Source organism: Bactrocera tryoni, chromosome 5 (genome assembly GCF_016617805.1).
Source record: "Bactrocera tryoni isolate S06 chromosome 5, CSIRO_BtryS06_freeze2, whole genome shotgun sequence".
Lineage (NCBI taxonomy): Eukaryota > Metazoa > Arthropoda > Insecta > Diptera > Tephritidae > Bactrocera > Bactrocera tryoni.
Genome location: NC_052503.1, coordinates 76,860,333 through 76,882,381, shown reverse-complemented (window position 1 = coordinate 76,882,381; position 22,049 = coordinate 76,860,333). Strand labels below are relative to the sequence as shown.

The window sequence follows — 22,049 nt, the reverse complement described above, 5'->3', positions numbered from 1 at the left end:
AAGATGTGAACAAAAGCATAAAGAAAAATAGAAAGAAATTAGTGAGGCGTTAGTGAGTTCTACACGAAGTGGTTGCTAATGGCGTGACTTCAATTAGAAACGAAAAGCAAGGAGGACTGTCAAGTTTTAGAAAATACTTGGCTTGATGACATGTAGAATCCATTCGTTGGTTGAGTTGGAAAACTGGAATCACCGAAATAGAAAGTCTTTATATTTGAACAGAAGGCTGTGAGAGAAATGGTAGCAAATTAGCGTGGATGACCTTGTTTCTATGGTATTGAAAATTTGTAGAGGACTTCACAGTCCTTGGCATGACAAAAATCGGTGTTCATTCCGTTCATTTGTGTCGGGTCGAAGCCGTCGAAGAAGAGGTACAGTAAACTTTTTCACAGTAGTAGTAGATATACTGCTCCGCAGTACAGCCTCCTTCAGAGAGGTCTGTATTAAACACGACCTCATTAGAAATAGCTTTAAAATTTTTCCATATCAGACTTGTATATGTGCCCGGTCACAGCGGAATCCCCGGAAACTGCAAAGCTGATGGGCTTGCTGGGTTACTTAAAGATTTTTCCTGATTAGACTTGTACGGGTGCCCGGTCACTGCGGAATCCCAGAAAACTGGAGAGCCGTTGAGTTTGCTAGGCACCGCTACTTCCATTTCGTTCGAGTGGAAACGAATCGGGTTTCCGTTGTCTTCTTGCGTTCTAGTGCCAGACCTATGGAACTCCAGAGAAACGCTGGTCCTTTTGACCTAAAGTGTATTATGACAGGTTCTTACATTTAGCAAAGTTAAACTCGCTGCTATTGTAGGTGTTCTGACTGGACACAGTCTAATAGGTACACACGCGATGCGACTAAATATCTTGACAGACGGCTTTAACAAATCTGTATGAAGGAGGGCCAATAGGAATCATCTTGTCATTTTCTCCTCTATTCTCAGGTTTTCGTCAGACTGAGATTGAAATATGTATGTTTGTAGACACACCTTTGGACATCACAATCTATGAGTTGGTTTACTTTAAGCAGTTTTTGGGTAACACAAAGAACAAATATCTGGCCAAGTGAGATCGATCGACTTTTTGAAATCAACCATATGACTTAACTGGTAACGTAGACCTGACAGTCGTAAGTGAACGTAGGCGTGGATTTGTTAACGACAATTTATTGTCTACACAAGGACTTCATGTTGACCGATCAATTTGTATGGCAACTATATGCTATAGTGGTCTGATCGTGCGCCTGATAACCACGTATGAGGCGGTGGCTTGAAATCGTCGGAGGGAATCTGTACACGAGTCGCAGCACCACGCAACAAACTCTCCATACCTAAGGGAAGTTTTCCGAGCATTTTTCCAGCAGAAGTCTTTGCCATAAGTCGGTGCATAAAGATAAAATTTCAACGCATTTATCGCAATGAACCATACTTAGCGATAGCTATGCGGCACTTAAAGCAATCTCTGTCTAAGAGATCAAATTGCTACTGGTGCAGGAGTGTAGAAAACGGCTGAATAGCCTAGCGGAACGTAACCAAGTGCACCTCATCTGAATGTCCGATCACAAAGGTATAGCCGGGAGCGAACTAACTGATGAGCTCACCCGTTCCGCAACATACGCCAACATGGCTGGACCTGAACCCTTCACTAGGGTGGGTCACCATACCATAAAGGAGTTGCTCCGCAAAGGAGAAGGAGAAGGCAGAGAAAGGTACTGGCAAAAACTACATGACAGGCAATCAATTATCATTTTAGGAGAAAAGGATGTGTGCATGAGTGTATATCAAAAACTGAGAGACTAGTTCGCATATATACAGACTATATAAAGTCTCCCATGTTTCCTTCTGAGTATAACAATCTTCGCGGCAAACTTAATAGACATTGTTCAATTTCTCCAGGGTTTAAAATCCATCCTGACATTAATAATTTAAAATCACAAAAAACTCAAAGCCAGCAAGAGCCTTTAAATTCGGGCGAGAAAACGAATCTGCATTCACATGTTTATTTAATAGAGTGACACGCATCAGTATGCCACGCGAGACCGCCATATGCCTTGAGGCCATAACGAGCTTTAGCATACGCATACATTAAAGATGAGCGGCGAAACGTAATGCTAACGACTTTGTCGAATGCAACGTGATATTTTCCAAGTACCAATGCCTCGCGAGTGTTTTCTTTTGGCATTTGTGCTTCCAAACGGTAAACAAGTAAACAGTCGGCTTTGCAAAGGCAATATGCACGAATCTTTTATGCTGCAGTCGAGTCTTCGATTAAAGTAAATACGCACGTGTGTGTGCATTGATGGGTAAACAAATATGCGCATCGGAAGTTGCTTGAGTGGCTGTGGCGCTGGTGTGACGGAATTGTCACGTTCCTGGAATGACCGTTACGCAGCAAATTGCCACAGGACGTGTGCAAAGTAAACGATGCAACATGAGGAGCATGCCACGTAGAAGGTATGAAAATGTAGGCTCATTGTTGTCATTGATATTCACGCTGCTGCGTTTGTATTGGTTAAAGTAATAGCTGTAAGCCGTAAGCTGTAAGGTGGGAAAGAACGCAAAGACAATCGAAGAACTGTTGTCGTAACGGATTAATTAAAAATTACATGAAATAAAGCCCCAGGATGAATGGTTGGAGGTATGTGTTTGTGTAGGTATATGTCACATCATTTTTATACCCTGAACAGCGGCTGTCTGTATATACCCGAAATAGTCCCTCAACTGTTGAGATATCGGTCTGAAAACACGTTATTTTCTCTTAAAGCATCTGCTTATTTGTCGGTACCGTCGATATCGGACAAGTTTAGCATACAGCTGCCATACAAACTGAACGCTTGGATGCTAATGCTTGTATGGAAACCTTCTTCATTTGACCAGATATCTTAACCAGATTTGGTGTGGATTATTATCTGAGGCAATAATAGAATATACGAATAACTTTTTTAGATCGCAGCACTATAACATATAGCTGCAGGACAAACTGAACGATCGCATCCAAGTGCTTGTATGGAGAACTTTTTCATTTGAAGAGATATCTTCACCAAATTTGGTATAGATACCCGAGGCAATAATAAAATCTGCGAAGAAATTATTCAGATCGGATCACTATAGCATATAGCTGCCATACAAACTGAACGATTGGAGATTTTGTGAGGCATCTTTTCTATTTGTGAAGGATATTATAGCCTTGGCTCAGCCGAAGTTACGGGTTTTTATGTTTCACATTAAATTTACTGTTTAATTTTCGATTCACTACACCTAGTGCAATCTATATTGCTTAGAATAAATCGATGCTTGCAGATAATCCAAATATTTCACATACATATAGTATATTTGAAGACCGCAGTGGGCTGAAAATATCCCTAGTTCAAACCATATTGGTTATCACACACGGTTCTCGTAGATAATCAGAATATTTGACATATTTAACCGCAACGCGTTGACTTTTATACCATAAAAGCAAAATCTTATTGAATTGCTCATTGCAAAATGTGGTTACTCATACGCCGTGGTATCCACAATGGATATTTGCTTGCAAAGCATACAATATACCACATTTTTACACTTCTATAGCATAAACTCACCTTACTTGGCGATGCGACAATATCATTGCCCGAGTAACCCTTTATTTCCGATATGTCAATTTTCCATAAGAGACCCTCGATTTCCAACTCGATTTTCCACTTTCGATAAATGCTCATTGTGATGACACCCGCACAGAATAGCAGCAAACCAAGTACCCCCGCCGCCACCACAGACGTTATATGTCGATCATCCTTTTTGCACAGCTCATTGGCGAAACCACACATCGGCTCGTCGAAGGGACGATCGCCGCCCGAGGGCCAATCAACGCGCATTGAGCCATTGATGAGTTTGTATTCCTAAAGAGTGCGCAGATAAAACGAAAACGAAATGGGAAGTAGAAAACAAAAACGATTTTAAGCGACAGGTGAACGTTTTCAAGTAGTAAATAAATAAATAAGATGCAATTATATGTATGTATGTAGTAATATAAATTGAAAATATGGTGCAACTAAAGTCATAAGCAAAGGAACTAAAAAAAAATGACGACTCACTCACTGGAATATCTTCTCCTTGTTGGAAATAGGCCACGGGCACCATATGCGAATTGCAGGACACATTGTCGCTGAAATAGTGTTTGTGTGGTTTGTAGGCCAGCACGGAGAAATTTCCCTCGGAATCACCATTCTGGTCTATTTTTATGGTTGCACCAGTGATACCTGCAGAGAAGACATTATATTATAATTATTATTATTTTTAAAATTATAAAATAAATATAAAATATATTCGAAATAAAGTTTTTATTAAAAAAAAGTTATAAAAATAAAGGATGATACCACTTACAGTTGAAGTTAAAGGTACCTATATGAAAAGATCTTTTTCTTGATTTAGATCGGTCAGTTTGCATGACAGCTATATGCTATAGTGGCCTGATCTGGACAATATATTCTGGGACTACGGCGATGCCTAAGATAACAGTCTGTACAAAATTTAGTGTCGATACCTTGTCAACTAATAAAGTTGTCCTTACAAGGATTTGAGTTTGATAGGTCAGTTCGTTAGCCAACTATATGCTGTAGTTGCACGATCTTAATAATTTCCTCAGAGATTATAGCGATGCTTTGGATAACAATTTGTACCAAATTTCGTGCGAATGTTTTGCCAAATAAAAAAGTTGTCCATACAAGGACTTGAGTTTGAAAGGTCAGTTTGTATGGCAGCTGTGTGCTATAGTCGTCCAAACTGAACAATTTTTTTGGAGATTGTAGATCTCTTTTTTTTTAATAATTTCTGCCAAATTTCGTGTCGATACCTTGTCATTTAATAAAGTTGTCCTTACAAGGATTTGAGTTTGATAGGTCAGTTTGTAAGGCAACTATATGCTATAGTTGCACGATCTTAATAATTTCTTCAGAGATTATAGCAATGCTCTTGGTAATAATCCATGTTAAATTTCGTTCCAAATAAAAAAGTTTTCCATACAAGGACTTGAGTTTGATCGGTCAGTTTGCATTGCAGGTATATGATATAGTTTACCGATATCAGCGGTTCTGACATAAAAATAGGTTTTTTGTAAGAAAAAGACGCTTGCAATATTTCAGATCGAAATCTCAAAAATTGAGGGGCTATTTGGCGTATATACCGACAGACAGACAGACATCAGATCATCAGTCTAAAGAGACTCAGCTCGTCCCCCTGATCATTTATGTGTATACTTCATAGTGTCGCTGACGTTTTTTGTCTGGTGTTACAAACATCATGGGAGACTTATTATACATTGTTCTGGGTATAAAAACTTACAATATAAACTATTGTAATAAAGAACCAAAATATATAACAAATATTTAATTTGCATTGATTACTCACTTCTATAAGTACGATTTTTGATAATAGTCTCAATTATTCTAGTGCCATTACTAGCTACATCGTATATCACATCATCCGTTAGTATGCGCTCCTCCTGGCGCAGCAATTTATCCAACGCCCAGGCATAGAGCTTAACGGAATCATAGAGGTAAGCGGCATATATAGAAACAAACTGTGAAACAAAGAAGAAAATAACTGTAAGCAAAATTGACAATAACAATTTTGAAGTGAAAAAAGAAAATAATAACTGTAAACAAGCATGACAATAACAATTTTGAAGTGCATAAATACGCAAAAGCTATCGCGGCGCGTGAGCCACATCAAAGTGTGGCAGAGGTAACGGTAAGATTTTGTATTGAATTAAATACACGCTCTCTCATTCTAAATCACTATATATCACCCTATCTCACACTCACGCACTTGCGTCGACAAAGCGAAGCATTTTACGACTTGTTAGCATACTTGTAGGCGCCGGCAAAATCAACAAACTCCAACTCATCGTCGAAATATCAACCAACGAGCCAGGCCGCTTGGCCAATGGCGCACCTTAAATAATTTGTCTTGACTTTTGGCATTCACAATTTATCTGTTTGATGAAGGCGTATGCCCAGCACTTTAGCGGGAAATTCGCAAAATTGGCAAATTAGCATAGCGGACATATTTTTTCCCCAAGCTCGCGTTTTTCAAATACCATATTCACTGCTGAGTTAATTGACTGGCTACTTCAAAAGCAAAGGTATTCTAATAACTTGAAAGCGTGAATCGTTCATGCATTTCAATTTACCGTTACTTCCGTTACCCGCTATGGGTCAGCTAGGTGAACTCTACTTTCATTCGCAACTAATTTTCCACATGTTACTTTGGCGTTTTATGCTTAAACTGTATTTGAGTATCAATTCAGGCTTTTGTATATGTATACGTTTGTAGCGGGTGTTTTCTCAGACGTGTGGTTTTTTTCTGGTCCTGGTAGGTAGGTATGTAAGAAAGCTGTCAACATGGGCTCAATTAGTGTTGGATGCGCCATTTTGATACACTATCGTAGGACCTTATAATCTTACTATTCCGTTTCATCACTGCGCTCAAACTATTTGGGGTTCTCGATGAACTATTTCTTGTTTATTGACGTAGACGCCGCTTACGGGGTTTTAGCCGAGTTTACAACAGCGTGCCAGTCTCTTTTCCTTTTCGCTGATTGGCGCCAAGTAGATATTCCAAGTGCGGCCAGGTCTCTTCTCCAACGGAGTGGAAATGGAGTTTAATACATTAGGACGACATGACCTATTCAGCGTAGCTAAACTATGTCAAAGTCGTCGTATATTTTGTACAGCTCATCGTTCCATCGACTGCGGTATTCACCATTACTCATGCGCAATAAATCTTCCACAGAACTTTTATCGTCCACGCCTCCGCACCTCTCTTTATGAACTACTTATATCTATTACTGTCTGCTAAACCTAAATAGTGGGGTCATATCGCTTGTTATTGAGTTCTGTCACATCTGAACTATTTTTTCATAATTCAAATAAAGCTCTATTTCAATCGCCCCTAGCCGTCATTGTATCGACTCTGCTTCGGATTCGTCTAAAACGGCCCCTAGCTTTGTCAACTAGAGTTATCCTGCCAGTGCGCATAAAGTCTTCTTTCAGCTTTTGGATCCGCCGAAATTAATATGTGGTGTTGGCAGGACCAGCTATGTCGCCTGGCCGTCTATGTATATGGTTGTTTTTGTGTTCTCCCGCAATTTTTTAATAGAACCTTACAGGCCTTCTCTATTGCGATATGTCCATAATCTTTCCGGCTACCAAAACGAGTCGGCTTCCGTCATTGTTGAGACGCCGTTAGATCCTCAAAAAGTCCCTGCTAGGTGTTCACGTATCCTCTTTCCCTACCAAATCTCTTCTCTAATAACGTCATACTCACCCGAAGGTGACTATTGAAATTTAACCTCGGGGGAATATAGTCTGATTTGCTTATGTTTATCTGATTTTATTTGGCGAGTCGGCTCCCAAAATGTGTCGGCGCTCGTCGCTCAGACGACGGAAGATCCACAAAATGTTACTGCTAAGTGTCCTTTTTTGGCAGAGGAACCTATTGATACATATTTCTTCAAAAATAAAGCCGGCCATTATGTTACTGTCAATAGGGACCCTATTGAGCCATGAATTTATGACTTTTAGTGCCTGAATTGACGGATGTTGACACGGGCGATCTTTGGTTTTTCGTTTTCGTCGGTTGCCTACTCTTTATTCAAGCCAGCCGCGGCTTTCACTCCCCGGAAAACATTTTTGAGGTATAATGACAAACTCTTGCCTTTATAATTAAGCTGAATTCTTCGTCTTAACATTAAATCATATGCGTTTTTTACCTACTTGAAAACTACCCTTTATGTATGTTTGTGGGTGAGACTTAAATATGTTTGTGTGTGTGTTTGCACTCACCTTAAGATATTTATTATGGTAAAATAACGATGGCACAAGAAAATCAAACGGCTTCTTCGCGTTGTACCCACGCACTTTGGCCGTGAAATCTTCATAACTGTCCGTGGGTGGCGTGGAGGCCACGACTAGCAAACTGCGCGCCAACTGCTTGAAGCTCTCCGTTTCGTGGCAGACCTTCATCGCCTCAACATGGTCCGGTTTGCGTAAATACTTTTCGGCTTCTCTAAAAAGAATTAGTGCAATTTCGATTATTTTTGCAATTTAAAGTGGAGTCTTTTAAGAAAAAAGTAATAAAAAAAACTAAGAAAAATTGTAATATAAAAACGGAGCAAAAAACTAAGACAAAATTAAAAACAAAATACTAAGAGAAAAACTAACCAATAATCAAATAAAGGCGCAAGCACCGAGAATTACACAATAAAAAGTAATTTTACACCCATTTGCGGGGAGGAGAAGGTAAAACAAAGGAAGGAAATGGTTTTTATTACAGTTTCTTTGTGAGTGTGTGTGGGAGTTGTATGGCAAAGCAGACTTACTTGTTGGTGTATTAGCTAGAGATATTAGCTGTGTGTTTGTTTGTGTGTTGCTACTTACTTTGGTGTGTAGGGCATCATATCGACAAAGATGACCATGTATTCACCTTTGAGGAATAAATTGGCCGTTTCCATGGAGAGCATAAAGTCGACCAGTGAGCTCGCCGAACCGAGGAATACATAGATGCGGGTGCGATTCATTGTATTTTGCACAGTCTACAACAAATCAAATGAAATCATAAGCACGGTAACGATAATACAATTTTACAAATACAATAACAAACTGTGCATTAGTACGACTTAGTTTTAATGGCAAAAGTTTAAATGTACGCAATCAAGTTAATTAATTAAAGCCGGTGCTCACAAGCAAATGGTGGAGGGTTTTGACCATTTACTACTGCTTTCAATGAACTCGAACTTGAAAGAGAAATCTTGGCAAGTAATTATTTTTCATGAAAGAAGTTGCCATAATGCGCAAGTGCTTCAAAGCGCACCAAATATTACTATATTTTTATATTACCGTACTATTTCTCGTTCCTTTTTATAACAAGCGAAAAGAATGTAAAAAATTCGTGAGGCTTACCTCGAATTTCTTACATAAACAGTTTATATTTGTTCATTTAAAAGGTTTAAAAGTGAGGCGCACTGCATAAATTAAACATATTAAGCAAATGCACCTAAAAGAATGCTTCAGTTTTTAAATATGTATAAAAGATAACCAATTATAAGAAACATATTTTCATATATTATATTGTCACTCTTTACTTAGAATGTGCACAAGTGCAGAAAACTGCATTTGAAGCAAATGCGCCTAAAAGTATGCTTCATTTATTAATTTCTTAATATATAAAATAACCTCTCTTATAAAACACATATTTTCGGTCCACTTTTTACTTTTAAATTTGCATAAAATTAGCATATAAAGCCAATGCGCCTAAAAGTATGCTACCTTTTTTTAATATAGGTACTTATAAGATAACTCTACTTAGTATATATACTTCACTATTTTTATTTGCGCAAATATTATTCAACACTCACCTGATACCAAAAACTCGTACGACAGCAGGGCAACCCTAATGCACAACATTTTGGCATATTCGTAAGAAACGACTCTTTATGGTTTATTGTCATATTCCTCTTGGTGGCCTGTTCTTTGAGCAAATCGGCGACGGTCGTCCACAGTTCGTCATGCAGAATGGAGAATTTCTTCCAGCCATAGTAACGCAATAGCGAAATCACTGACTTAATTACCTGCGTTACAAAGATAGCAGAATGCGACAAGGAAACGGGCATTAATAAAGACCAGAAATTTTACAACTATAAATTAAGTGATGGAGTTGGATGCATGGATGCATAAGATATTTTACTTACACAACAAATTATTTATATTATATGTATGTAACTTTGGTATTTAAAGCAGTCTGTTCGCGATTTTAATGCCTTGAACAGGATGTATTAAGTATTATATTTATACGCAAACTGGTACCTCAGTTTTTGAATTAACGCTCTGAAATTTTCCACACGTCCATTTAACCTTAAGAGGCTGCTCATTTGTTGGAGCTGTTGATTTTGGACCACTTCAGCACATAGCTGCCATACAAACTGAACGATTAAAATCAAGCGTTTGGATGGAAACTATTTTTCATTGACGAGATGTCTTCCTGAAATTTTGGCATGGTTTACTATTTAAAGCAGCGTTACAATATCTGAAAAACTTGTTCAGATCGGATTGCTATTTCAAATGGCTACCATACAAACTGACCGATTGAACTCAAGCGTTTGGATGGAAAATATTTTTCATTGACGAGATATCTACCTGAAATTTGACATGGCTTACTGCCTAAGGCAGCTCTGCCATATCTGAAGAAATTTTCCAGATCGGAGCACTATAACACATAGCTACCATACAAACTGACCGTTCGAAATCAAGACTTTGTAAGGAAAACTTTTTTGGTTGACGAGATATCTTCCCGAAATTTGGTATGGTTTACTGTCTAAAACAGTGCTGCTATATCTGAAGAAATTTTTCAAATTGGACCACTATAGCATATAGCTGTTATAAAAGAGCAATTAACATTAATTTCTTGAATGGAAACCACTTCATTTCTGAAGGCTGTTTTAATAATTGAGCTGCTGGAATCTGGCTTAATGTCACTAAATTTAAGCAATTTTAAAATAAACAGATTAGAAAAACTATATAGAAGTGCGAATGTTTGTCGTCAACAAAAAAAAAAAACAGCTAAAAGCTTCACGTTGCGTTGACTGGCAGGTGACGAATTGCCAGACGCGCTTTGCATTGCTTGAGCAGCAATTATGAATTTCTCATCAAGACAGTCGCAGAAAGTGCACAGCCTCACAGCTATAAATGTACGGCTATGCACTCGAAGGCTGAGCCAACACCTACCTCTATTTTGTGCCGATAAGCTTGGCGGAATATTGTGTAGGACACGTAGCATGCCACAAGTGCTTGCACGGCTGCTTGCTAAGCAACTGCGTTCAACAGCTGGACGCCTGACGACCAGCAGCGGAAAATAGCGAATGACTGGCGCAATAACGCAAAGTTATGTATTTTTAAGCGTATTATTTTTTTCAAACTGGCTCTTGCGCCTAAAAGCCGCATGTTTGAGCGACACGTGCAATGGCAGTTAACTAGTTTTCGTTGTTGGCTGCGTTCACACGCTAATATCGATTAGCGTTGACGCGCAGTCTGTGGCGGGTTAGGTGGAAGCTTTCCCATTTTGCCCCCTGATGGCTGTTAGAACGGCTTACCTGCGTGTCTGGCGGCTCTGTGCGCGCGAATGTCGGTATGGCGGATGCTCTGTATTCAGCACATTTCTGCAAGCAAAAAGAGAACATATTTATTCAAATGAGCTATGCATAATTATTAGTGCTTAATGCGAATAAAATAACATTAAATATATTTGTAGCGAATAATAACGAAAAAAGAAAACAAATTTGCTAAAGCGGGAAAACAAATCAGGATAAGTGCGAGCTTAGAATTTTTTATAACGCATTTACATATTTAGACCAATGCAGCAGCTTTTGAAAATTGTACAAGCTAAAAGAAATCCACAGTAGGCTGAAATCTACTGGAAATGAAAGTAAAAATAACAAATCAGAAAGAAAAAATAATTTACGGGCGACTTAGAGCGGGAAGAGGATAGGGAAATCGTGAAAAGTTTAGGGTTAAAAAGGCTTAGCTCGATTTCCGGCAAAACTACCAGTCCCATAGAAAAAAGTTATATGAAAATATCTACAACTTTTGTATGTACACATTTTCACATAACCTCAAAATTTATGTGAAAAATACAAATATCCAAGTTTTTGGTTCTTTTTATATTTATCTCGAACAAAAAAGTTTCTTTCGCAAAATTTGGTATAAATTAATCTTCTTATATCCCATACGTAGAAGATGGAGCTATGTGAAAAGTTCACGCAAGGAAAGTTCTTTGATCGCCATTTACTTTGGAGTGACCAGAAACGATTCTTTTACCTACAGGTAAACCAGTTCACGATTCCCTGGTCTTAGACCAAGTATCCTCTGGGTAGTCAAGGAACATCCGTTTGAAAGCGAGTTGAACTGAGAAGGCGAAAAATCACTCCCCAAATTTGTGTACTGGGTTTGGTATCCGCCACACAAAAAACATCCCCAATGAAAAGAAGAAAGCAGCCTCGGGTGAGATACATCCCTTTCGATGATGACCACTGCAAACGCATTAAGGATTACGATTTAAGGGCCTACACTTGGAATGTCCGGTCCCTTAATTGGGAAGATGCCGATGCCCAGCTGGTTGATGTCTTCTTAAGAGTAAAGGCTGACATCACAGCCGTGCAAGAAGTGCAATGGACGGAAAAAGAATGAGATGATTAGGTCCTTGTGGTAATTACTGCATATAAAGGAGCGTAAATGCGGTGTGAGATGCCCCGATGAATGAATGTGTAGCCACAATCCGCATCATACGCCGATGATATTGATATCATTGGCCTTAACTATCGCATCGTTAGTTCCGCTTTCTCCAGACTGAATAAGGTAGACAAGACGAAGTATCTCCTGTCAAACAAACAACTAGTCATCGCACTCGTGACTTGGCACCCAAGTCACTGTTGACGGTCATTACTTCGAAGAAGTAGATAATTTCGTCTATTCTGGAACCAGCAGAATAACTCTTGCCAACATGTGCTACTTTGGGCTGAGTAGGCAATTGAGAAGTAAAGTCCATTCTCGAAAAACAAAAACAAAATTCTACAAGTCACTCATCATCTCCGTTCTGCTATATGGTGCAGAGGTATGGACAAAGACGTCAACTGATGATTCGGCCCTAAGAGTGTTCGAGAGAAAAGTTTTGAGGGAGATTTATGGTCCATTGCGCATTGACAACGGCGAGTATCGCAGTCATTGACATAATTAAGCGAATTAAGAGGCAGCGGCTGTCAAGGTCATGTTGTTCGGATGGATGAAAACACTCCAGCTGTGAGAGTATTCGACGCAGTACCCGCCGAGGAAAGCAGAGGAAGAGGAAGACCTCTATTCCATTGGAAATACTAGGTGGATAAGGACTTGGCTACACTTCCACTCTCCAATTGGCGCCAAACAGCGAAAAGGAAGACCGACTGGCATGCGGTTGTAAACTCGGCCATAACCGTATAAGCGGTGTCTACGCCAATAAAGAAGAAGAGTATATGATAAAAAAATGGCTTGTCTTGATTAAAAAAAGCTATTACTGTCTGTGTTTGTAGCAGGATTTATGCGCTACCCTGTACTTTCTGCTATTTGAGGTCATAGCTGTGCTTGAGTGTAAGTGTGAACTCTTTCTCTTTGACCGAAAATTGTACTTTGATTACATTTTTTTTGCATACAAACACTTTTCAGTGTTCTTTTTATCATATACTTGAGAGAAGTGAATACCAAAATCATCCATTCCGGTTTGGCTAAAGTACAAAAGCAAACCATCTTAATGTAATAAGGGCGATAATTTGGTTTTGCTTTTAATTTGATTAAAAGGCCAAAAACTCTAACTTAAAAGAAGCTGAAAGGAAAGTCAAAAAGGAAAAAACATCAGAAAACTGAAATCAGTTCAAGTGACTTTCTATTACACTTGTCCAATTTACATATATGTATATGTAAAGTTGTATATATGCATGTATACATATATCCTCGTGTCGTCCTGCTATGAAATATGATGAGCTATTTTTTTCTATTTTTCTAGCACATTATCTCAACACTATTTACATACAAGTCAACTACAAAGGAATCCGCAAATGATACGAACCATTTAGACGGTTTGGTGTCCACGATTTTTATGCTAAATTGACTGTTAAATAACGGGCGGACCGCTGCATTGAATATTACATATTTTTACTCAATCACACATGTTAATACAAAAAGCTTCTTCTTTATTGCCGTAGACACAGTCACAAAACGTCAAGGTTACTGAAAAATGGGATCCAATAATAAACGACCGGCAAATACAAATTTTAAACCCATTTACCTCATTACAAAAGCAAAGACTACACTAGCAAGCATGTAAATTTTGCAAATTCAATTGCTAACTGCACATAATCTAAAAATAATTCATACTCAAGTCTCCAACATGTTGCGCTCGTTACACACTTTCCACACTTTCCACACTTTTTGCCTCTCACAATTTCTATTAGACCGCACTTGTCTTCATTTTGTAAACTCTTTTCCACATTTACATGCATTTTCAGGGATAATTTAATGTAAATTTGTCTACATACTGTCAGGCACACCTGCTATCAAGTATGTCACAGCGCCAACCAACACACACACACGTCGCACGCCCACGACGAGTCTCGACACTGTGTTGGGCGGAAACAAGGAAACTTTACATTTATGTGCCTTCCGGTGTGCCTTCAGCGTACAACGTCTACGCAGAGCCGGTGACATTTGCATAATTGAAAAAGATACCACCACAAGCTCATATATACATACATACTTGCACATACCCTTACATATGTATATGCAGATAGTCGTATATCGTGCGTGAATCAGGCACCTAGCGCAAAGGCAAGGACATGTCACATGCTAAAACATGGATACTTGTTAGCTGGCGCTGAGCAAGAAATCACATGCAGCAAGCACAGACGCAAAGCTAACGTATTTAAAACATTAGCAGATTGAGGATTTAATACAGCACCGTTATAATAACAGAAGTGAAGAAATTTATACAAACGTTTAATGCAATTCAGCGCAACTTTTTATGAATTACATATTATTTCTTTTGTAAAATATCAATAAATACCCTATATAAGGCTGAAGATAACAGAAATTAAATGAAAAAAGAGTAAGCTTAACTTTGGCTGCACAGAAACTAAAATTCCCTTCTCATGCTGTATTTTTTATGCTTGAAATTGTATAAAAAGATCTTTTTATTGATTTTGATCTCAGTTTTTATGGTAGCTGCATATATGCAGTTCAGAGGATAAAAATGTTAGATAGACTTACGTATGATATCATTGGAATGTTACGACTTTGCGATACAATAGCCTCCACATAGCAATGACCCTCCGGACCGAATATCGTCACAATGCCATCGCATATCATCTCGGTTATGGCTTTGGTAGCAGTCACTGTGTCACCTTTGGTGTCATTCCAGCGCAGCTGCAACTTGACATTCGGCAGCAAGTTGGCATCGTCGTTGATCTGCAAAACGTTTAAGTAGTTATTAATTGTATGTATTTTGAGGCAATGGGTTGTAATGTATTGGCTAATACCTCATCTAAAGCCATTGTCAGTGCACCTGAAATGGCCAGACCCTGCTTGTCCATTAGCTCACCGGTAATGGCTGTTAGATAGCCAACATTGAGTATGGTCCTATTTTGTTCGTCGCGCAACGCTATGACACCCGGTACACAGAATACTGCCACCGAGAGCAATAATAAATAATGAAAGGGCCAACGCGTCATGGCCCCTTAGGCCGGGGCCGATCAGCGCGACACCTATGAGGAAGAATTTTTTGCTCTGAAATTAAAAGAAAAATTATAAGAAAATTATTTGATGATATAAATATACAAATGGTTAGATAATTGAAGACTAAAAATAAAAAATATTGAAAAACTTTCAAAAAGAAAGTCTTAAGGGTGCTCCTTTTCATAAGTGTCACAGGAGCAGTCAACTTCCCTGTGGATACCTGTATGATGAACTAACGTCAAAGCACAGCTTCAAAGAAAATTTTAATGGAACTAGTTCTTTTGTTGCCTATGTACGCACACAAACATAAACAAATATATTTTTTTCAAATCACATGACCTGTCAGAAGCTATGAGTCAGCTAAGCGCCTGTTGCCAAGCCGGGTTCGTATGCGTAACAAAAATCACAGCACCGCTCCGCATCCAATAAACCGGAAGCCATGTGCGTGTGGCTCCAGCCATACGAAGTCAAAGCGAGTCTGCAGTAATTAGTGACGTTGCACATAATATACTTGCGGTACTTAGAGGACGTGTGTTTACGGTAATTAGTGTTTGATTCAACAATCAGTAATTAATTTCAAATGCGAAACAAAAAAACGGTGACAAAAAAACTAATTTCGTGCACTTTCATGATTCATAGTTAACTTTTGAGGCGCATTTCGTTTACAAACATTAAGCGTATACATCTTCCCGATTTTGTGAACTAAATTGCTATTTTTATACTCACGCAACAGGTAGCTCTAGTATTATATTGGGTCGCTCACTAAGTGATTTTGTTTGATGAAAACAGTTGACTTTATGTTGATATTTTTTCGAGGTAAATTACAGACTTGACTCATTCAACGAACTTCGGTTCAAGCATGGCGAAAACTATGTGATATGTATGACATCATCTTAGTACAATAACCGAACACCAATGCCGAAACTGGTTTGCAAAATTTCGTTCCGCCAATTTCGAACTTGAGGATGCATCCCGTCTTGGAAGACCTCTTGAAGCCGATGTGAATAAAATAAAGTTGGTGATCAATGCAAATGGTCAAATACTAACACGAGAGATTGCTGAAAGATTAAATTTCTTTAATGCGACAGTTCAGAAGCACATTAGACGTCTAGGATTAATTTCGAAGCTTCACTTCACCTATGAATCCCTCATTTTCTTACGGAACGAAATTAGCTTCGTCGCATTACAGACTTTTATTTGCTTATCAAACGTCAAAGAAGTGATGCATTTTTGTTACCGGCTAGGAATAGTGTGATTTTTACAGGAATGTAAAGCGCTAGAGAATATTGTCTAAAAAGGATGAAGCAGCTCAAACAACTTCAAAGCCCGATAGTCACTAAAAAAGGTTATACTGTCCGTTTGGTGGCATTTCAAAGGAATCGTTTATTTTGAGCTGATGCCCGACAATATCATGGTTAGTTCTAAGGTGTATTGTAAACAGCTGGAAAATTGAGGTCATACAGGCCGATTAGCCTTCCTACAGAGTAGGAAGTGCTAGTTGATAACCACATCAGAACAACTGCCCTCCATCCGACCAGAACCCATACTGAGCGGGTAGGTACGGACACTGCTTTGAACCATCTTTGAGGATGCTTTTGTGAACGGAGAAATGGTACTAATTTTGAAGCTTGGTGGACGCAAGCGGTTCGCAGAACGAGAATCACTAAATCAATCAGCATCTAACTTGAAACGACAAAGGGATGCCCCCAGGGAAAAGTGCTGTCACCTTTGCTTTAGACTGTTGCTTTAGTTGTAAATGAGCTACTGAATTTGCTAACTTCAAAGGGCATCCGCTGCCGTGAATAATATTGTCATTACATGATTTTGAGAGAACTTTGCGTGACATCTAGCTAAAAACAGGTGCGTGAAAGTTGGGATTAACAAAAACCCATCAAAAACGGTCATAATTATTTTCTCAAGATGGATAACTCTTCCATCCCTGAGAACTCAGACGCTCAATGAGGTGGAAGTGGAAGAAGCACGTGAACTCCATGATTTCGAAAGCCACCAAAGCATTAATGTTGTGACAACGCCTAGCGGGTATCAAATTATCAGTGGACATGGACAGGTTTCCAATTATTTGTCAAGCTGAGCTCTATTAAGAGATATGTGAAGAATAATTTGGAAAAAAACGGTCACGGGGAAGGAATTGTCATTCTCAGTGGTAACCAATCGACACTTCAGCCAATTTCGTACGCTAAAATCAAATCAAAAATGTTACTGAAGTGCATAAAAATACTTAACAGGGTTGCCACTGAAAAACATATCTTACTTACACGGATCCCTAAAGTGGATCTCTGCCCATAGAGGAAGAAGCTGTGGGATCCCACACTCTAAAAAAAAAAAATGCGGAAAAAGGAAAGGGCCAGTAGCAAAGGCTACTGACAACTAGTGCCTGGGATTGAACAGGCAAGCTTTTTCAGGGATAGTTTGATACAAAATGATTCAAGAAACTAATCACTCTTCAGAAACAAATCAAGGCAGCTTGTAGATTTTGCTACAGGTCACTGAAGGCTGTGGTGTCATCCGCACAGATTAGGGTACTGCTCCAAGGATCTGTGTTCTCTTTGTGATCAAATTACAAAAACATAAGAGCATATAATAATATTCTAATATTGCCCCGCAATCGCAAGGAGTCAGGCTAGCGGACAAATAAATACGATGAGAGAACACACATTACAACCAATAACCCAGGGACTTTACTAAGCCTCTTTGATTTGACTGGGTTAAACGTATTGTGATAACAGGAGACGGCACAATACCAATACGACCACAGGTCGCAGAGTCAAATTTCAATGTATAGTAACCATTCCAACCCTTCCATACTTGTTATATAACTAAATTAGTTGGTGAGAAGAAAATATAAGAAACCACTAATAATAACAAATCAATTCGAATGACTTTTAATTAAATTTGTCGTAATCTAAATAATTTTAATTGATTTGATTTGATTGTCGAAAGTGGTGCTTCTATTAACTTGTAACGGCTTCTTCAATTTTCGTCAATTAAATTCATATACACATATTAGTTAGGTGTAGTTATGTATGTGTAATGCCTACGGATACTTTTATTATGTAATTTAATTAAGCGGAATGTAAATTTAGGTTTTCACACAACTAAAATTACATGTGTATCAATGTAAACATAGAAGTATGTGTGTATATGTGTTTCTTTTAGCGGCAAGTACTGTCTAAAATGTGTTTATACATATGTGTGTGTACAAAATAATGGATTTATGTAATCTGCAAAATACTTGCGCATATTAATTAAATGCTTTTGATACATGTGATGGGAAACATTAGTAATTAAGATTCATTATGTATCGTTTTTGGCGCAGTTACATAATTACACGTTTCATATGTGTGTATACGCCCTCTGAACTGATATGTATTTAATCCTATAATCATCAAAATTAATTTGCAAAGGCTTCTAAGAGCAAAAGTGTAAATGTCGTAATGTAATATTATTCTTGAAGTATGGCAGGCACGTGTGTGAGGTTAATACATACATACATACGGCTAGCTAAGCTCTTAATAGCACTAGAAGCACATTTACAACCTTAAAGCAACCACTTTCGGCATTATCACACTTCTTCAAGCACTAATAATGCCCCGATCGTGTGCCGCTAATACATATTTCATCGGACAAAGCTTGCAAGAGCTCTCAACTTCACTTTCATAGCTTTATGACAAACTTGAAACTAAGGTGAAAAAATTGTATTAAATTTGCGCTAAACTCATGTGCTCAAGCTGGTGAATGAGTTCTGAATATCACTTATTAACGGCTGAATATTAATTTCACACAATTTTCTTATGCTTTATGACGTAGAAAGACTTCAAAACAACTGCAGAATGTGTGCTGAATACCACTTGTTAACAGCTGAATTTTTTTTCAGTAATTTTACATATTTGTTGATAGAATCAAAGATATTCAAATGCAATTAAGTTTGAAATTTAGGCTCTACTATATAAAAAGAAACTCTGAATTTGCGCTGAATTGGGTTTTTACAAAGCTGAATAAGATTTTAGTATGCTTTCAGATGCAGTAAGAGTGCAAAGCAACTGCGGATGTGTGCTGAATACTACTTGTTAATAGCTGAATTTGATTTTTAGTAATTTCGCAATACACTGATTGGACCTAGAATATTTATATGCAGTTAAAAATCAAATATATATATCTGCTATCTAAAAGGAAGCGCTGAATTCAGTTAGTAAAAAGCTGAGTAAAGTTTTCATATGCTTTCTGAAGTAATAAGAATGCAAAGAAGCTGCTGAATGTGTGCTGAATACCATTTATTAACAGCTGAATTTGATCTTCTATAATTTCAGTCCTCGTTGAATGTCAGCAAAAATGTGTATACTGGTTTCATACACTTTGTGAAGCAGTAAGCGTCTAAAGAAGCTGCTGAAAAGCATAAAGTGAAAGCTAATACAAATTATATGCAAATAAAAAATCCTTTCGACTTAACACCCCATCCACATACAAAAACGAAAACACTAACGCACTGCGGTGATGGATAGTTTGTTTATTTGTATCGAAATAGCTGTGAGTTCGAGAAATTAGTATAATAAAGACCGAGTTTACAAGACATTTGCATTTTTGCGATTTTCATTTTCGACTTTCAATAAACATTTGTACTTGACAATTTTTGCAGCAGGCTGGTGTAACGTACGGCCAACACAATATGCACAGTGAATATTTAGCTCCAGAGGTCCGCACCGCACAGCATACGGCTACATTGCGCACGTTTCATTTCTTCTGCATTTTCTTCGCCAGCGACATATTATTCTTTAATTGTGTTACCTCGCATTTCTCGACCTTTGAAGGCGTTGGCAAACCCGTTGGATCGGGTAATAGAAAAGAGACCTCATAAATGTGCGGTTGACTGGAGTAGACATCGTGATTCATATTCACGAACCAATTCATCATGTCGTACATGTCGCGGATGTTGCACTGCGCCACCACAGCACCCGCGTCACGTCCATGCTGATGCGAATCGAAGAAGGTGATCAGGTTCGCCGGAAATTCGATAACAAATAGAACGGTGCGATTGTCGGAAATCATTGCAGCGAAGAGGAAATGCTCATTGGCCTTGCCCGCCTGCCGAAACTGCTGCAAACCGGTATTGACCGCCTGCAGCAGACGCAGCGCAATGGTGCGGCACGACTCACGTTCCGGATCGGCTTGCATGTGTGTGAAAAACCACTCCTTCAAGCGAAAGTGCGGCTGGCGCTTGAGCACATTCAGCGCATCCGGTATGTTGAGATTTTGATTGGCCGTCATTTGTTGGGCAACGCCGCCGCTCTCCGGCACCCCCGCATTGGCGGTGATCAGATGTGCGTAGGCGCTGTTGCCCTTGTTGATACCTTCGGCAAAGATTTCTACAGCACGCGGCGGTAAATCCTGCATACGTTGGCAATAGAATCCACGCCCCTCTTTCGCGACCATATCGGCCAGGATGAGCGTGATTAGAGTACACGAATTGGTGCCGCTGTGATGGTATTCACCGTAGCGCGACTGACTGAACTCCTTGGGGAACCACCAGATATTCAAGTTGCCATTGCGCTCGAGGACCGCCATGACAGCTAACCAACAGGACTCGGTAGTGTGGGCGTGAATTTCTTGCCGTGCGGAAACAAGTAAACAACTTTTACATATTACACTGGCACAAGTAGAGATTCTGCTTGCCGCTCGCCGTTACTTTTGTACACCCTACCCGCAATTTTTTTTTTGAATTTGGAAATTAGCGAATTTGTGTGTATTTTTTTACCGAAATTTCATGTCACATAAAGAGAAAATTTTAATGAATGAGAAAGAAAATATTTGTCAGTTGAATTTGATTGAAAATTTACATTTGCTTTTGAAAGTTCACATTTTGGAAAAAATGAGTGAAAAAGCGTAGACCGCACAAACAACAAGGTAACAAGGTGGGTGCCTGCAGAACGATTGAACGATTGTGGCGAAAAGATCCGAGGCAATAAACAAAACACACAAAATATCCACACATACAACACATGCTATGTTGTCCCTGAGCGTTTCTGCAAATACACATACATGCAGGCTTGGAATTTGTTCCATTTTGAAAGTGTGGTATGCGCCTAAAAGCAGGCAATATTCATTCTCCGTACATGAAATCTAAAAATTCAGAAGCTGATATTAAAATTTTTGCATATTTTGATCCGTGCAGGTATGCAAATTTTGGAAACAGACCATAGTCAAGCTAAATAGCAGATTTTCGTTGGAACATGCGAAATGTGAACAGTTAAACTGACATTTTCCGGAAGACATGGTTGTTTTTGTAATTTGTGAACAACCCAATAACCGCTGGCTTTAGTCACACATTTCAACGCTGAATTTATTAATATTTATTACAGTTACAGACGGTGATAGTAGAAAGCGTTAAATATGCGCTGAATTCAGCAAAAACGCCAAGCAACGCCAAACGCCAAAACAGCTGCTGAATGTGCACTGAATACTAGTTATTAATGGCTGAATTTGATTATCAGTAATTTCACCACTCGTTGATCGACTCTTTACTATTTATATTCAATTAAATTTAAAATTTATTCATTATAGTTAGCTGCATATCCGTTGTAAAAAAGGAAACGCTGAATTCGTGCTAAATTCAGCTTCTGGAAAGCCAAAAAATGTGTTTGATTGCTTAATGGAGCACTAAAAGCTCAAAGTGACTGCTGAATGCGAGCTGAATACCACTAATTAACAGCTAAATTTAATGTTCAGCAATTTTAAAACTCGTTGATTGA

General features: G+C 38.7%; 2 protein-coding genes across 5 annotated transcripts in view; both read right to left on the bottom strand.

The window, feature by feature from the left end:
- LOC120776776 (receptor-type guanylate cyclase Gyc76C-like) overlaps positions 1–22,049 on the bottom strand; it is a 132,582-nt gene that overhangs the window by 5,782 nt on the left and 104,751 nt on the right. For all 4 annotated transcript variants that reach the window (XM_040107753.1, XM_040107754.1, XM_040107752.1 and 1 more), the window contains 9 exons: positions 15,090–15,336; positions 14,821–15,018; positions 11,124–11,189; positions 9,393–9,605; positions 8,416–8,570; positions 7,822–8,044; positions 5,384–5,555; positions 4,076–4,236; positions 3,580–3,876 (listed from right to left, as the gene is read on the bottom strand). In XM_040107753.1, the coding sequence (XP_039963687.1) occupies positions 3,580–3,876; positions 4,076–4,236; positions 5,384–5,555; positions 7,822–8,044; positions 8,416–8,570; positions 9,393–9,605; positions 11,124–11,189; positions 14,821–15,018; positions 15,090–15,281 (1,677 nt within the window). In that variant the 5' untranslated portion in view covers positions 15,282–15,336. The remainder of the gene's footprint in view (positions 1–3,579; positions 3,877–4,075; positions 4,237–5,383; positions 5,556–7,821; positions 8,045–8,415; positions 8,571–9,392; positions 9,606–11,123; positions 11,190–14,820; positions 15,019–15,089; positions 15,337–22,049) is intronic.
- Positions 19,797–21,061, bottom strand: LOC120776777. The gene has a single exon (XM_040107755.1). The coding sequence runs from the start codon at positions 20,863–20,865 to the stop codon at positions 20,035–20,037; it is 831 nt and encodes a 276-aa protein (XP_039963689.1). The 5' UTR covers positions 20,866–21,061; the 3' UTR covers positions 19,797–20,034.

Excerpts from the sequence above, each read along its gene's own strand:
- LOC120776777 (XM_040107755.1), bottom strand. The coding sequence starts at position 20,865 with ATGGCGGTCCTCGAGCGCAATGGCAACTTGAATATCTGGTGGTTCCCC.